This window comes from Pagrus pagrus, assembly GCF_965226575.1.
Source record: "Pagrus pagrus genome assembly, chromosome: 8".
Lineage (NCBI taxonomy): Eukaryota > Metazoa > Chordata > Actinopteri > Spariformes > Sparidae > Pagrus > Pagrus pagrus.
The window spans coordinates 22,466,737-22,483,817 of NC_140192.1; the positions used below are offsets into that span (position 1 = coordinate 22,466,737).

At 39.6% G+C, this 17,081-nt stretch overlaps 2 protein-coding genes across 3 annotated transcripts in view; one reads left to right on the forward strand and one right to left on the reverse strand.

The window, feature by feature from the left end:
• Positions 1-12,164, forward strand: part of LOC311261609 (ras GTPase-activating protein 1-like) — a 30,346-nt gene extending 18,182 nt beyond the window's left edge. The window contains exons 4-26 of one of the 2 annotated variants that reach the window (XM_084360399.1): positions 288-358; positions 1,050-1,167; positions 1,356-1,387; positions 2,370-2,422; positions 2,595-2,745; positions 2,870-2,948; positions 3,352-3,475; positions 3,570-3,726; positions 3,871-3,958; positions 4,167-4,247; positions 5,402-5,559; positions 5,677-5,753; positions 5,868-6,040; positions 6,121-6,280; positions 6,489-6,631; positions 6,736-6,851; positions 6,973-7,059; positions 7,190-7,257; positions 7,350-7,438; positions 7,579-7,656; positions 8,070-8,204; positions 8,302-8,381; positions 10,623-12,164. In XM_084360399.1, the coding sequence (XP_084216525.1) occupies positions 288-358; positions 1,050-1,167; positions 1,356-1,387; positions 2,370-2,422; positions 2,595-2,745; positions 2,870-2,948; positions 3,352-3,475; positions 3,570-3,726; positions 3,871-3,958; positions 4,167-4,247; positions 5,402-5,559; positions 5,677-5,753; positions 5,868-6,040; positions 6,121-6,280; positions 6,489-6,631; positions 6,736-6,851; positions 6,973-7,059; positions 7,190-7,257; positions 7,350-7,438; positions 7,579-7,656; positions 8,070-8,204; positions 8,302-8,381; positions 10,623-10,671 (2,367 nt within the window). In that variant the 3' untranslated portion in view covers positions 10,672-12,164. Of the gene's footprint in view, positions 1-287; positions 359-1,049; positions 1,168-1,355; positions 1,388-2,369; positions 2,423-2,594; positions 2,746-2,869; positions 2,949-3,351; positions 3,476-3,569; positions 3,727-3,870; positions 3,959-4,166; positions 4,248-5,401; positions 5,560-5,676; positions 5,754-5,867; positions 6,041-6,120; positions 6,281-6,488; positions 6,632-6,735; positions 6,852-6,972; positions 7,060-7,189; positions 7,258-7,349; positions 7,439-7,578; positions 7,657-8,069; positions 8,205-8,301; positions 9,320-10,622 lie in introns of those variants that run through there. The other variant, XM_084360400.1, reaches the window with a different exon arrangement.
• On the reverse strand, positions 9,444-16,805 carry ccnh (cyclin H). Its single transcript, XM_084360401.1, has 10 exons — positions 16,616-16,805; positions 16,360-16,484; positions 16,145-16,267; positions 15,977-16,050; positions 14,607-14,820; positions 14,324-14,487; positions 13,432-13,502; positions 13,199-13,301; positions 9,785-9,848; positions 9,444-9,694 (listed from the first exon to the last, which is right to left on the reverse strand). Exons 2-10 carry the CDS (start codon positions 16,474-16,476, stop codon positions 9,668-9,670), a joined length of 957 nt encoding a protein of 318 aa, XP_084216527.1. The 5' UTR covers positions 16,477-16,484; positions 16,616-16,805; the 3' UTR covers positions 9,444-9,667.
• Positions 16,806-17,081: the final 276 nt, after the last annotated feature.

A 17,081-nucleotide genomic window follows, 5' to 3' on the forward strand; every position in this document is an offset into this window, starting at 1 on the left:
ATTCCTTTTTGAGTAAACTTGAAGTAAACCTTGATTTCCTTTACAGAGTATTTTTCAAGTCTTGGTTTTCACATTTTTCTATTGTATTCGGACAGAATTCAGTGTAAGGCAAAGCTCAACCTAATGCTAATTACCATTTTTTAAGCTGAGTGTGGTAGCTCCCAGAGGGAGGTATAGTACAGTACTTCATTTTTTTTTTAATAATAGGGGGATTTAACATGGATGTGATTTTGGAAGGTCAATGTTACGAGTGAGAGTTATATTCTTGGGTGTGAATGTTTCCACAGCCTGTAGAAGACAGGAGGAGAGTCAGGGCCATACTTCCATACACCAAAGTGCCAGATACTGATGAGATCAGGTGAGTATTTGTATATATCTGTAAAAATAGGCTTTTCTTGTCTTATACCTATAGAATCACGCCTTCATATCCCACTAGTTGCATTCTTAAAAGTACTCTCAGAAGAATGATGCATAATCCTTGCGACACAGACGAGCACTGATGATTTCCTCGACTTGAAAATATAGCATTTGACTGTGTTGCTTCCAAGGAGAAGCCTAGTTTCCCTTTGATTTCTTTGGCATGTCACAGGCAAGCTCTTCCCCTCACAGCAGCCTGGAAAGCACATCATCTGACTTGTTAATGAAAAACAGTCTTGTCTGTGTCATTAAGCTGCAGTAGGCACAGTTACTGATGATCCCAGCTCTTCCTGATTTCCCAAATCTGATAAACATCTGTCTGAAGTCAGCCTCAACCCCGAGTCTGCCAGCGAGCCACAGGCTTAACTAAGGAAGATAGACATGTAATATTCACCTCAAATGTTATGAGTCAGAGGGACACCTGCTGGCAGTGCTTTGGTATTGCAATAGAAACAAAATAAATAGACACATGACAGATTCTTCAGCTGGAAAATTGAAATCATAGATCCGTTGACGGCAAGATTTCCTTCATATTATCAAGATGACAATGCCTTCACAGAGCAATTGTGTTGTAGACATACTGTCTTAATATTATCCTGTTATCTTAATGTCCATTGTGCGTATATCTTCAGCTTCCTGAAAGGGGACATGTTTATTGTTCACAATGAACTGGATGATGGCTGGATGTGGGTGACCAACGTTCGCACAGAGGAGCAGGGCCTCATTGTGGAGGATCTGGTGGAGGAGGTGGTAAGTGATATACTATATATTCTTTTGAAAGTTGTATGGAATAAAGTCAAAATTATTTTGGACATCTTTACAGTAAACTTGTGAGAAAGTGTATCAATATACAGTAGTCTATAGACATCCCCATTTTTGCAGTTATTGGATCATTAGAGTTGGTGTCTTGACAGATTTCTGTTTCTGATATTTTTCAGGGACGGGAAGAGGATCCACATGAGGGAAAAGTGTAAGTTGTAATTTACAGAACTTGCTTTACAGAACCAAAATCCCTTCACTATAGTACCCTTGAAAACTCGTATATAACCCTCAATGAATATACCCTATCCCTAGATCTGTTTCACATTTCCACTGCAGACAGTACAGTAGGGTTAGGATTAGGGGTTACTCTACCTTTTCGTATCAGTTTAGTTTGCTAGGTACCTCAACTGACGTGTACTGAAAACACAGGATGGCTTTTTTGGTACTATTCAAAACTTTTGTTGATGGAAATGTAAATATATCTGCTGTAATGTGTAATGAACTGAACTGAACTTTAATGGACTGCTTGGTGGAAACGTTAGTGTCCAATATTTGATTAATGGGAACATTTCAAAGCAGGATGTAAAAGTCTGCATGCATACTTTTCTTATTAATAATGTTTCTCTATGATGCAGTAACCTATCACACAATTTAATTTATAAAAAGTGGTAGACAAGATATCATTACAGGATGATCCACCCTGATGTTTAGCCTCCATTCACACGACCTAGGTTGGTTTGTCCTTGAGAGGGAAATTATATTCTTTATTCGATTTAACAAACAGAATAGCATGACAACACATTGTGTATTGCAGTGTATGAGTCATTATTCTCTCCTCACCTATCATGTCCTTCAAGTCTTTAAGTTTTAAGTTAGTGACTCAACTTAAAAAAAGACCTTGAGCATGCAAGCTGCCCACGGGCCCCTGTGAGAGGATAGAAGTTATAAATAAAATTATGGTCACATTGCTGCTGTCCTTTGTCTTAACAATGCACACATTTGATATGTTTGTAGACGCTAGCAATTGATTTAGCAAACACCACATAGTCATTTTATTCAGATATTCACTCATTTATTATTTCTGTTTTGAGAGATGGTGTTGTTGGATTAGGTTTCACATTTTGTTGATTGAGCTAATTTTATTGTCTGCACCTCCATCTTCTTTTGCTTGCTTCCAATCTCCTAAACAGCTGGTATCACGGAAAGATCACCAAGCAAGAGGCCTACAACCTGCTGATGACAGGTACATTCCTCTTTGCCTTTCATTAGGCGAAAGTTATTAATCACTTGTGACATGATCAGGCATTCTTTTGTCAGAAAAATAAGTTGTGAACATCAAAGTCCATTTATCAAAATATAATGCTGAGCATGCACTAAAACCTCCGTCTTTCTTCTTGCTCCCTCTCATTTGCTAGTTGGCCAGGTGTGCAGTTTTCTAGTCCGACCATCAGACAACACACCTGGGGATTATTCCCTCTTTTTTCGCACCAATGAAAACATCCAAAGGTTTAAGATCTCCCCCACCCCCAACAATCAGTACATGATGGGGGGGAGGTACTACAACAGGTATGTTCGGCAGCCGTTGCATCAAAATAAAATAAAACATTTTTAAAGATGGAGCTAGCCTCCATTGTGTATTTTGACTTGCAGTTACTGATGTGCTGCATCTTGTTTGCTCTCTCTCTGGCAGCGTTGATGACATTATCGACCATTACAAGAAAGAGCAGATTGTCGAGGGCTACAACCTGAAGGAGCCAGTTTCAGTGCAGGTAGGTACAAAATTGTACTGTCATTAATGAGTCTGATGGAAGTAATATTTTGGACTTAAATGGATGATATTTTACAATTTAAGGGGTTTGATACTGTTTGACTTCAAATGCTCAAATAGCTCTTAGCCTTACTGCCGTGCAAAGTATTCAAATAACAATGTCATTGTTCACAAAGATGAAAAGCTGGAAAAAAATGAACTGTAATACTATTCACAAAAAAATTTTTTTGCATCAGACACTTTCTTGCTTTTCATTTTCTTAAACATCTCAGACATTTCTCTGGGGCAACAGATATAATACTTCATTTATAATTTTTTTTGTAACGTAAGTTGGTGCTCAATGGAATTGATTTTGCCTTTTTATAGCTGTGTGATAGCTTGATTTGTTTCTGTATTTACTGTAGCACCAGGAACAGGTTCTTTCTGACACAGTGGATGGGAGAGAAATTTATAACACTATCAGACGGAAAACAAAAGATGCTTTCTACAAAAACATTGTCAAGAAAGGCTACCTCCTGTTCAACAAAGGTATGTAACATGTTTGATTAATATCATCTTAGTCTTCAAGATTAGATCAGTGATCAGATCAGTTAGACCTTTCATTGGTTCCTCTCACCTTCAGGCAAAGGCAAACGATGGAAGAACCTTTACTTCATCCTGGAGGGGAACGACGCCCAGCTCATCTACTTTGAGAGCGAGAAGAGAGCCACCAAACCCAAAGGGCTGATCGACCTAAGCGTGTGCTCCGTGTATGGTGTGCATGACAGTCTGTTTGGCAGGTGAGATGTGAAATCATTGTTCTTGGTGTAATTTGGTAAAGTTGGCAGGAAGTGCTGTCGATCAGCTCTGAAGGTTTTCTTTGAAATAATGTAAATTACAGTACAAAGTAATGTAAAAATGTTCTCTTCTATTTACTTTTTCAGGCCAAACTGTTTCCAGATTGTTGTCCAGCACTTTAGCGAGGAACAGTACATATTCTACTTTGCGGGGGAGGTCCCAGAGCAGGCACAGGTAATAAGAGTCAGCACACCCCTGTCACTTCTAACTGTCCTATGCACTCGCACAGCTGTGCTTTCCAGATTGAGTCCAGAAAACTTTAACTGTGTGCTCTGTCTCCAAAACGACTTGCAACTCTGTGAACTGCTCAGTGCATCATTTATAAAACGAAAACATAGCAACTGTGTTTTCCAAATGTTCTGACATTATTCTTTTTTTACAGGACTGGATGAAATGCCTTCAAACTTTCTGCAGTAACTTAAGGAAAACCACTCAGCCGACCTCCAATAAGAGGCTTAGACAGGTGCGTGCATCATCAGTGGGTGTGTGTTATTGCAGACAAATTAAAGCAGCTGATAATCAACAAGCCATGTAGAAAGGTATTTATCCATCAGGTGTCAGACCACGAGCAGTGAGTGCTTTTAAAATCAAAATTTGAAGTATATAATTAATTAAAAGTGAGCAGAAGTGTGACAGGGTGGCCACATGATTAAAAAGACTTTTATTAATTTGTGAGGGGTCCCAAGATCAATATCTGAAACAGTGTGTGCATAAATTAAAAATACAGACACATAAATAATCTTTTATCCTGGCTGGCTTGGTGTAATTAATTGGGGGTGTAATTACTGCATAATTACACCCCCAAACTTGTCCCATTTCCCCAACTGGGATGTTGTTCTTCCAACTTCGGTGTGTTCAAGTGCGTCATGTTACATGTGAGAGAAACACGGACGCCAAAAATACATTGTTTTGCGCTTTAACGCTTAGAGCATTTAAGCAACACGTTGACAGCTGTTTCTTATGTTTGAGTGACAAGGAAGAGCTAAGGAAACGATACAATGACTATACAATACATGACTTTAGTCAAAGTTTCTTACCATCAATCCGATGTTTACTTTCGACCACCAATTTTCAGCATCATATAATGTCGAGTTGGCTACGTGTGTACCAAAATTTTCTCCAACCTTCTGCGTTGTTCTGACTTGAGAGGGAATACACATCAATAATCCCAGTATTAAATAATGCAGCATAAGTGAAGGGCACAGCATTAGCACCAGACACTAGCCAAATTCTGATAATGTATTCAGTGGCTGGTAAAATTTGAACACTGACTCGCTATTTGGATGAAAAAGTTAATTTTGCACCCTGCTTAGCCGTCTTTATTTTCTCAGTGGGACGTGACAGGTGTTATAAGTGTTGTAAACAGGAATACTCAGAATCTCTGCAGGAGTGGGTGGTAATGGTCAGAAAATGCTGTAGAAGAAAGCAAGTGTGGTTTTAAAAAACAACCCCATGCTGTCCTTCTTAGTAGTGTTCTGTTCCTTAAATGTTTTCAATATATGATTGAAAAGTCTGAGAGGAAATATGGTTGTTGTTTAACATGAGCTTCCATGACTCACTGAAACACATCTTTTAATATGTGTTGTTTATGTGCTAATGTTTTTTTTTCTCTCTCAGGTGAGCAGCCTGGTGCTGTATGTGGAGGAGGCCCACAAACTGCCAGTGAAGTATTTCAACAGCCCCTACTGCAACATCTACCTGAACAGTGTCCAAGTGGCTAAGACGCACCACAGGGACGGGCAGAACCCCGTCTTCACTGAGGAGTTCATCTTTGAGTGAGTCTGTCTGGATCCATTTTTGCACTCTTCTTTCTCCCTCTCTATTTTGTCCTCCTCACTTAAATTTTCTCTACTTGTTTACAGAATTACAAAGTGTATTATCTGTTGTTTCAGTGACTTGTCAAGTGAAATCAACAGATTTGAAATCAGCCTAAGCAACAAAACAAAAAAGAGCAAAGAAAGTGACATCTGTAAGTACCTCTGTAGATTTTTACCACTAGAAGTCTGTGCATTTACCTTATGTCTTTTTGTTTTGTGACACAACTCACATCTGTCTACCTCCCTGCTCAATCTCTCCCTCTCAGTGTTCATGCGTTGCCAGTTGAACCGTCTGCAAAAGGGCCAGATGATTGATGAGTGGTTCCCTCTCAGCTCCCACGTGCCTCTGAAGGGCATCGAGCCAGGCTCCTTACGTGTACGTGCCCGATATTCCATGGAGAAGATCATGCCCGAAGAGGAGTACAGCGAGTTCAAAGAGGTCTGTCCCACAGAAAAGTGGTTTTAACTGTGATACTCTAATATTCATTTAATTATATCACTGTTGTCTGTTCTCTTTAGATGATCTTGCAGAAAGAGTTTCATGTCATCTACGCTCTGGCCCACGTGTGTGGTCAGGACCGCACCTTATTGGCGAGCCTACTACTGCGGATCTTCAGACACGAGAAGGCTGAAGCCCCTCTACTCAGGACACTCAATGACAGAGAGATTAACATGGAGGGTAAGAAACAGCAAAGCTTTGCTTAATTGCTGGGTTGACTCAGCTTTTACCTCAGAAACCCACAATATATACATGTTGATTTAAATTATTCATTTTCGAGTCTTTAGCAGTGTTCAGCTTCTTGTTTCGGTTTGTCTGTTGAGTTGCTTCAGCTCAAAAATCTGTGCCCATATACTTCTAACCTTCCTTGCTTGTCCATTAAAACCAGATGAGGCCACAACATTGTTCAGAGCGACGACACTGGCCAGCACACTGATGGAGCAGTACATGAAGGCCACAGCCACACCCTTTGTCCACCACGCTCTCAAAGACACAATCCTCAAGATCATGGAGAGCAAACAGTCCTGCGAGGTAAAGGCCTACAACGGGTTTTTATCTCTTACACACAACGATCCAATCCTTTTTTCCTGTCTCCATCCCTGTATTTGACTCTCCTTATCTTTGCTCGCTCCAAGCTGAACCCCTCCAAACTGGAAAAGAATGAGGATGTGAACCTGAATCTTGCTCATCTGCTCAACATCCTGTCTGAACTGGTGGAGAAGATCTTCATGGCTGCTGAGATCCTACCACCGTAAGAACCAACACACTTATATTTGTGCAGAGTATTGTCCTGCTTTGTGGGGGGGGGGGTCGATTAAACAGGCTATTCAAACTCTATAAACTCAAATAAACATCTCTGTGATATAATCCAGGACATTGAGGTTCATCTATGGCTGTTTGCAAAAGTCTGTGCAGCAGAAATGGCCCACCAACACCACCATGCGGACAAGAGTTGTAAGGTAAAACACCAAAGCAATCAATGTTGGACAGAGTGAACAATCTGTCAGCATATTTATCTTGTCTATACAACTTAGTTATGTTAATTTGTGTTTGTTCTGATTCATTCTAACTAATCAATTCTTCCTCCAGTGGCTTTGTCTTTCTAAGACTGATCTGTCCTGCCATTCTCAACCCAAGATTGTTCAACATCATTGCGGGTAAGCATCTATTTAAAAAGCACACAAAAACAATTCCTAATTTTCATGCGACACGTTACAGCGTGTATTTTGCTCCACAACTGTTCTCGCAGACCCTCCATCTTCAGCAGCAGGCAGGACCCTCACACTGGTGGCTAAGTCTGTCCAGAACCTGGCCAACCTTGTTGAATTCGGTGCTAAGGTACGGATAATGTTCTTGAAACAATAGCATGCAGGAGAAGTATTATTTTGACAGTGGCAGTACATGCGTTGGTATTTGTTAAATCGGCTGTGAGTTATGATAGACTCATTAAACAAATGTTTCTTTCTATCCTCAAACAGGAGCCCTATATGGAGGGTGTGAACCCTTTCATCAAAAACAACAAACATAGGATGATCATGTTTCTGGATGAGTTGGGAGTGAGTTGAACATTCTTTGCTTTGGATCAAATTGCCAGAAGTCTCTTATTCTTCTGTCAGCCCTGTGAAAAATGACCCCAAACTGCTTGCTGGAGGTCGTTGTTTTCATAATCCTGACCAGGTCGATCTAAAATAACATCCTTGAATTCAGCCAGAGCATTCATTGTTTTTGCAGCTAAAAGCTAAGGCTTCATCTTGTATGCTCAAGTGTAACACTGCGTCAAAAACAAAAAAATGCACATAGTTCAAATAACTTCAGGATTTTTAAGGAATGTTTTGTTCATGTTTATACATGACCTTCAGATTTAGTTGTACAGAAGAAATGACATTAAAATAAGAAAAAAAATACCAATGTGGGCACTGGTATACATTGGCAGTGTTCAAAGGGTTTGAAATCTTTCCTGTGTGTGCAGAATGTCCCTGACCTCCCAGAAGCCACAGAGCACTTTAGGACAGACCTGTCGCGGGACCTGGCTGCGCTGCATGAGGTCTGTGCCACTCACTCAGACGAGCTCCGGACGCTGAGCAACGAGAGGGGAGCGCAGCAGGTGAGAGGCTGACCATGTCACAGCTGTGCACATGCGGCACGACTTATGCCGTCCTCTTTTTCAGAAGATTGATCTAATTCTTGTTTCCTCTCTGCAGCATGTGTTGAAAAAGCTGCTGGCCATCACAGAGCTCCTCCAGCAGAAGCAGACTCAGTATGCCATGTCCAACAGCAACAGGTAGTACTGCACTCCTCCTCTCCTCCCATCTTCCCATCCCGCCACAAGTCTCCTCCACTGGAGTGCAGCACAGAGGAGACTGAGCATGTTCTACCCTCATCACCATGGCAACCCCTCCATCATGTCCTCCTCCAATAGTCCCGCTCATCCCCACCCACCTGCCATCTTGTCCCGTTCACCACAAGAGAGCTATGCAACAACAGCAGCTGAGTACAACAACCGACGCAGTACTTAAAAACAAATAAATAAAAAAAAAAACTTGCACCAGTGACTGACAGCTGTATGCACAGGAAACAATATTTTCCCTCATAAACTGTTCATGAGTCTGACTTGGGTACATTTCATTCCCTTCTTCATGAGGGCCAAATATTCAGATTTCAAAAGTGGTTTCTATGTACCCACTATGTGTTTTGATAGCACAGGTTGCCAAAGTGTACCCCTCCCCCCCAAAATCCTGTTTAATATGAGGAAACTGACATGAAGAAGCTAGTTCTCAGTCCCCCTTTCTTGTAACTGGATTATGAGCGATAATGCTTTTTATACTGTAATTGACCGATTTATTTTAAGGTTGTGACAATATCCGCAAAGTGCTGAAACTAGCATTTCTGTCTATTTGTTCTTTTTTTTTTTTTCTTTCTTTGTTTTCTAGATTGGAACAAAGTCTTTCTGAAAAGTATGGTTATTTTATATTAAGAATAAATTCTCTTGCTGGAATCATGAGTATATAAGTGAGATGAGCTGAATTTTTTTTTCCTCCGATTGTATCAGCTATTTTTTTGATTATTTGGTTTAGATCTTTTTCTGAAACTTCTCAATGCAAGACAAGACACATAATCAGAGAAACCAAGTAAAATGAAAGTGTTTACAGCAGTAAATTTTTTGAATAGTACAGACTGTATCAGACATGCATGCACTTATTAAACAGTTTTTGTAAAGTAGATTATGGAGTCGTTTATTGTCCCCTGACAAAGATGGAGAAACTGTGGACAAAGTATCAACTGGCTTGGTTATGTGGAAAGATTATTGTTTTTCCCTCATCTGCAGAAACATTAACACACAAAATGTAGAAAAATATCTTTATTCTTGCTGCAGAACAAAGTTAAACCCAAGTTTCTACTATATCTTGTAGAAAATTAATATAACATGTACATTTATGCAACTGTTAGGTAACCTCACTGTTAACTGTTTATGCCGCTCCATCGTATTTTCTATAGGAATGGTCATATAACCTCAATGGCTCAATATTGGAATTGAGTGGTATAATAACTAAAACTTTGTTTGAATGCTCATATCAGGTCTTCATCAGTCCATTCCTGCAATAAGAAAGAAGTTAATTTCAGAAGGATTGTACAAGAAATATGCAGCTTAACTAAGTTTACCTTTAACACAAAATATTATCCTACCTCTTCCGTCATACGTGGTTCCTTTGATACATGACCATCTTCTTCATATCCTCTCTTTCGTTTGCTGCAATACAAGAAATATTTTACTGTGAGCCGTTAAGTTAACACATAAAAGAACAGCAAGTTCATAGTTGCTTTTGTTAATATTTCATGATCAGAGTTTATCTTTGCAAGCCATATCTGTTGGTGAACTGCGTTCATACATGTTTGTGACCAACCCCTCCAAGTCCATTTCCAACACTCATTTAGGTGAAGAATGTGACATCTAGTTTCCTCTACGCCTTCATGATCACCATCAGTAGTTGTAGTTTCATACATTTAATTTTCAGTCTTAATTAGTTCAACCGCTTCCAAAAAGTTGGTTCGCTGTGTTTGACAGAAAACTGTGATAATTTGCTCATCTTTTCTGACATACTCAACTGAAAACAACCGATTTACCTCATCAGCCTAATTATTTATTTTTGTTAATGTTTATATTTTGAATTTGATGCAAGCAACCACACACAGAGTGCCAATACAAGACTGGGAAAGTTGTGGAATGCTTTCAAATACCTGTTTGGAAAATTCCACAGGTAAATAAGTTGACTGGAAACAGGTGATAGTGTCATGATTGGATATGAAAGGCTCAGTCGTTCATTAGACAGGATGGGGAAAGGCTTGGTAACACTTGCTGTTAGTAAACAGTTCATTTGCAAATGACCGCATTCTGTTTTTTACAATTTTTTACACAGCGTCCCAACTCTTAAGGAATCGCGGTTGTAAGCGTTTTAATATAAAGCCACATCAGATGATTCTCAGAGCTTGTGCTTTTCACAAACATGTCCACTTTATCTTACAGGACAGAGTGCACCATCATGTCACTGGCTGCTGCCATCCAGGTAATGTGAGTTTTACAGATTCCCACCTGAGAATCAAAGTGTGGTAGTCAGACCACACAGCCCACCAGGCAGCCAAAGTCAGGCCTCATCCCGTGAGGTGCGCGTCTGAAGACTCAAGTCAGTTTGTATTTATAAGCATGTGGCCTAGATTCCTGGCAGTTCAAATGCAATATGGCTGTTCTCCATGGGAAACCACTTGCTGCATATCTGAATACTGTCCTTCCAAAGCCCTTCCCAAAATGCTACAGACAGTGTGTTGAACTGATTCAAGTTTGATAAGAAGCCTTGTCACATGAGACCTTTGAAGAGATGATTTCTATGAAGATGGACCTGAGATACAGTCAGCTACAGAAGTGTCTGAACCTCTTTAATCCTGGTATGCCTGCCACTCCCCTCAGACGTCGGACTGAATGGGGTTGTGATTGAACCAGACAAACGTGGCACCCTGATCACTGCTTTCCTTGGACAAAACTTGCGAGGATTACTGTAGGGGAGGCCGTCCAAAGCATTGAAGTAGCGATTTCTGCCGTCATCAGGGAATTCAAACATAGCACCTCTCTCCAAGATGACACAAGCCTTAACTCCCTTTCTACACCGCATCCGCCTGCCCGCACCGTCACCTGATTCATGACAAGCTCTTCCTTCAAACCACCGACAACTTCCACCGTCTGTGTATGAACTACCACGCAGCACTGACACTACTTGTTACATTTTTTATACGCTGCTTTGTTTGTTGATGTTATATACTTAGGCTTGTATAGCAGTAAAAGGTGTTTGTGTATGATTATAGCCGAACAGAGCTGAGAGATAGTCTAAGTTTTGTAGGAGATATCTGTATCCTGTCCTGTGCATGTGTTAACCCTGAATGGATCCTGCTATAGTGTGTGGGCCTACATATATGCTGCTCTAACAAACATCACCTGAACTCCCTCTTAGCCTCGGGGGTGTGAACGAAAGCTTTCGTGCATTTGCAGTCTTCTCTTTCTCTCCCTCAGCACACCTCTGCACTGACTGTTTTTTCATATAGATCCATCCTGAAAAGTCATGTCATGCACAGATTTATCAACTTCAAAGTCATAGTCGTAAAGGTGGGCCTCATGTGCCTCCTGATGATTCAAGCCGCTGCAAAGTCTGAATCTGTGCCTGTCATAGCTCAAGAGTTTACCAAACTGTTTACTGTAGTTGCACTTAAGATACCACGGACCTCACCAACCTCACCAAGTGTTAAACAGACGACCGGCAACAGAGAGATGATGACGAATGAGCCTGAAAGTCTCCTCATCAGCAATACCAATATCAGCTGTGCTACATGGTATGGATGATGTAGGTAGGAATGTGGCGTGCTGTTGTACTTCCTTTCTGTATTTCATACAGCTGATGATGTGTTCCTTTTTATTTTTCTACCTGAAACTGAACCTTGAACCTTTTTGCATCTTAGATACGACAACCTGGCTAAAATAAAACTGTTACTACGTATGGCAATGGAAAACTTGAGTTGCTTACTTGGGTGTGGGGGATAGAATCTGTGATTACAAAAGCATACACGTAGCAGCACCAATGTACTACACTACAGTAAGTTTCATACATTTCTTAGGGAATAATTCATGAATCTTAATGAAACAGCTGTACTTAGGTGGCTGGTATCTATGAGTGAGTACAACTCGATGCAGATCCAAGTAAAAATCCAGATCTAGGTTTAAATATGTTTTCAATGATATTAGATTAGCATGATTGAATTAAAGGGGGGCTGTTGGACCCTTGGCGCAGGTATACGTTCTACTGAGTACTCTTCCAGTTAAATGTTGAAACTAAACTTGTGCCTAAAGTTACACTACTCTAGTCATGGATGCAGGAAGTAGGGGTGCTGAGGGGGCTGCAGCACCCCCTGAAATGAGGCACTTTAAAAAAAAAAAAACAACAACAACTGATTGAAAAATAAAAGTATTATGCAATGAGCACTCATGTGGACGAGTGAATTAGCACGAGAATATGAACGGAAGTGTCCACATGATAAAAAAAAACTTTGATCAACAAGTCTAATGTTATCAAAGTTTGTAAAGTTTCTCCTAATTCAACAGCTCACAAAATTGAGCGATTTCATAATGGAGTCAGGGGAATTTTTTTCTCCCTCCCCCTTCCATCTCCTTGCTGTTGACTATAGTTGTCCCTTCTTCGACCTATAGTGTGTTGCTGTTCATTGTTTTCAAATTGTTGTAAATTGTTTATAATAAGTCATAGATTAAAATAATTCTGGCCATTCAAATTAACACAAAAAGTTTTTGAATTACTAAGACGTCAACATACAGACCAACCTCACAGCACCCCCAACTGTGATTGACTTCCAGTGACCATGACTCTAGTTCCGTCTTTATCTCAGCACTAGTTAAAATACATACATAAATTTCATTTGGCTTCTCAACTCCACATTTAAGTTGTACATTCTAATGTGACAGTAACATTATATTCCCCAACGCTCTGCGTTTGGAAAACCTTTTAGGTATCCTGTAATAACACAAGCAGGTCACTTTCTCCTTACTTGCTTGAAGCTAACTCCGCATGGATCCTCTCCAGCTTCTGTTTGAAAACATTCACCTCCTCCGCTTTGGGAAGTTCATACTTCTTTAGGAGGGTTTTCATCCCTGGATGAACAGAGAAAACATTCCCTTAAATCTCAGAAAAATTGTGTTCTGTGTATCATACCACAGTGAAGCGCAGGACAGCTCAATATCACCATCTTGTGGTGTCAAAACGGAGGTGCAGTTTACTCACGTCTCATCGAGTCGTACATCTTTGAGAGAGTCTCTTTGTCCCCTTTCAGTCCCAGACATTCAGTCAGGTAACTATTGAAACAATAAACAAAAAGGTGTCAGTTAACACACAAAATAGAAACTTTCACTTTGGGGAATTTTCCCCTAAAGGTTTTCGTCTTTATTCCGGAACATTTCCCTTTAATTACTACACAAACGTATGAATGAAAGATGGTCAAACAGCCATTTTTCTCAGAATCAGTTGCCTTTTCATACATTCACTGTTTATAAATAAATATACATATTACCTATAAACAGGTTTCAAACACAGATATATACTTATACATATAATATGTTTATAATACATAACACTATGAGAACTTCGGTGTTTTGCATTTCCTGGGACAAATCCATCGAAATACACCAAAAACATTATATACACAATCGATACTTAGCATCATACATCCTGATTAGTGATGCAATGTCAATGTGTTTGCAATTACTGATATTGAATACCATTAAAACGAAACTTATTAACAAAATGTTATTGAAACTGTTTCACCAATAAAAAGAAGTTACAAATTCTCATCAATTATAGAACAAAATGATTTATTATTATTGAGCAGAGCTTGACAATATACTTATATTATATCGTTATCATTATAAGGACTATATATTGTCTTAGATTTTGGATATCGTTTATCGTGATATAACACAAGTTTAGTCCTTTCCTGGTTTTAAAGGCTGCATTATGGTAAAGTTAGTTAGTTAGTGAAAATATGGAGAAATATACTGTATCAAAATGTAACCTATAAATATTGCAATATTAGTTTAATGTTTTATGCCCAGCCCTATTAATAACTTAAATTTAGCACTGCTCATTATTTTTAACCTGAGCACACCTTTAGACTCACCTCTCTATGCTGAGACCAGCTCTTGAGGCGCTGTTCAGAATAGCTGTCAGAGCGATCTGAGAGGGAGGAAACAGCAGTCCTGCGTCTGTCATGGCTGCCTGAGTCAGAAAGTCGTCAGCACTCTTCCTCAGGGTCTCTGGATTCTCCAGCGTAGGGTATCTAGTCTGAGGGATGACATTTATGTTACTCCAACAATTCATTGAAACAGGACAAACAATCTGAACTATTAAATTAATTTATGAGTACTTGAGAAGCATTGAAAGCTCTTCAGGAGTCCACCTACCTTGAGGTCGATGAGCAGGCCCTCCATGGGTCTGTAGGGATTGTGGACGACCAGGTGAAAGTTGAGTTGTTGAATCAGCAGCAGCTCAAACTCCAGGATCTGCTCCAGAACCCTCTCCTGCCCTGCTGGGCTCTCCTGCAGGAGGTTGCCCACAAACTGGGTGCAGGACACGTTAAACTCCTCCACTTTACAGGACAGGTATGCACACGTCAGCCTGAAACAGGGAAGTAAGTTTAAAAGGTTGTATAGACCTTTTATATACTTTATTCAACACTGAGTTGAGTCTGAACTGATGGCCAAGTATGAAGTGAATAAAACAGTGTCATGTTGACTCAGTGTCAAATGTTATTCATCAATCTGACATCAATTTACTTACATCAACACTAAAGCATTTTCCAAAATGGAGCTACTTAACTTGGGCTGAAAGTCACATACAACATATGTGCCAATATAAATCAATCAATAAATAAAAGACTTGAAAATGCTGCAATACATATCACAGTATATTAGCACTTTTTGCCCATTATTGCTCAATCCTACTTGCCTGATGATCACACTGCATTGTCATTGTTTTTCACTTTGTTCATTTGTAGATGTGGGCAGTGATTTAGAGGTATTGAACTAGAATAAAGCTGAGAGGATCTGATAAAGTATTGGGAACTTGCACATCATCTATATACACCATTTCAAACTACGATCAAAAGCTCAAAAACACTAACAATAGAGTGAATAATTGGTTGATAACCTGATTTATCTGCTAGAAATTACAAATAAAAGCAAGTAATTAATCCATGTTTTAATTCAATGTTACGCATTGGGATGTTAATTATTAATAATAAATTGATTAATCCTGTAAAGAATTTCACAGACTAAAAATGTATTAATCGACAATCAGAGATGGGCACAAATACATCAAAAAGTATCTTGTTGCTAATTACAAACACTTTCCAAAAACTACATACATAGCCAAATTCTGTACAACTTTAACAGCGGAGCTACAGAAACCACCCTGACTGGAAACATCATAATCTGGCGCGGTTCGAAAATGTTTGTGTTATTTACTTTATCATTAAAGTAACTTGGTGTTTACTTGTTTTTTAACGCCTAATGAAGCTTACTCTTAACGAACGCCGATCACTTCAGCAGTTACAACAGTTTTCTGATAGAAAAACATCCAATATATTTCCTATATTATTAATGATTAACCTATAAACGATTGTTAAGGCAGCCGCCTATCAATGAAGGAAATTGCTTAAGATGTGCATCTCTAGTTACACCAATTACTTTTACCTGCAGCTAGGGCAGATTATACTTTCCTATTAAATAATGTCCGTCCCTGCTCATTCTTTACCACGATCAACACTACTCACATGATAATCCTGGGGTGGTACTCCATGACAGAGTTGTTCGTGTAGAATCTTCTGAAGAACATGAGGGCTGTACCCTGCACAGATGACATGAGACACACGTGATTCAGTTATCTACAGGCAGCGAAGTCATGTTGTTCTCACACAGGTGGAAAGAAAGCGCGCACATACCACAACGGACTTGGGCATGACTGGTTTGAAGGCATTGCAGAAGTCCAGCATCCTCCTCTCATAGTGTCTGAATATTACGTCTTCCTCATGACGCTCCAGGAACGAGGACTCACTCACCCCGGGCTCATGAAGACACACAGACAGATGGAAGTGAGCTTAAATATCACTTAAAGACATTCTGTTTTCGTTTGTTATTGTCTTTATTTAACACTCACCTTCCCACTTTCTTGTATCTTGTTACGGAATTTCTGATTAGCCTTGTATCTCATGTGCTCCAGTTCCTCTTCATTTCTAAATATCCAGTATTTTCTGTGTGAGCTGTTGTGGAACATGACGGCGTCTGAAAGAACAACAAAAAACAAAAAATAGAGGAAAAGTGTCCCAAAAGGCGAAATAAAAGAACGGTGAACGGAGAAAAGTTAGCCTGCTGCTCACAGTTTGACAGGTTTGCGCTAGCATCACTTAACTTACCTTATTTATGTCTAAATGTACGATAGTCCATTCAAAACCGGATAACGTTGACGACGACGACCATGTAGTGAGGCAGCATGGAGCTGTGAAGGATGAAGACTATTTGGTTACTCGTGAAACTTCAAAAATGATTCCCAAGAAGTACAAACACCAGCTAAGAGTACAAATTATCCGCGTCGCCACTCTTTTACGTTAGCATCGTCCCCTGTTGATGACGCACTACTACCGTAATTTAGGACACAGCGCGCGAAAGAAAAATGCACTGAGCAACAACTCCAAACTCTTAGGCCGAGCCTGTTGGAGCTGCCTGCTCATATTAAACAATTTTTACATTATATCCGAATGTACTGACAAAAACGTTTTATTTTAATCATTTTTGTTTTTTAAATTTTTGATTTTTAAAAATAATATTTTTTATTTTGTACAACTTATGGTCCACCTGGTGTAGTTGTTATTTATATACTCA

What these genes read in the sequence shown, in the direction of transcription:
- ccnh (XM_084360401.1), bottom strand. Translation starts at nt 16,476, where the DNA reads ATGTTCCACAACAGCTCACACAGAAAATACTGGATATTTAGAAATGAA. An exon ending in GCTGGTCTCAGCATAGAGAG is followed by an intron (nt 13,503 to 14,323) that starts GTGAGTCTAAAG and finishes TTGTTTCAATAG; the next exon opens with TTACCTGACTGAATGTCTGG. An exon ending in GCGGAGTTAGCTTCAAGCAA is followed by an intron (nt 9,849 to 13,198) that starts GTAAGGAGAAAG and finishes CTTGTATTGCAG; the next exon opens with CAAACGAAAGAGAGGATATG.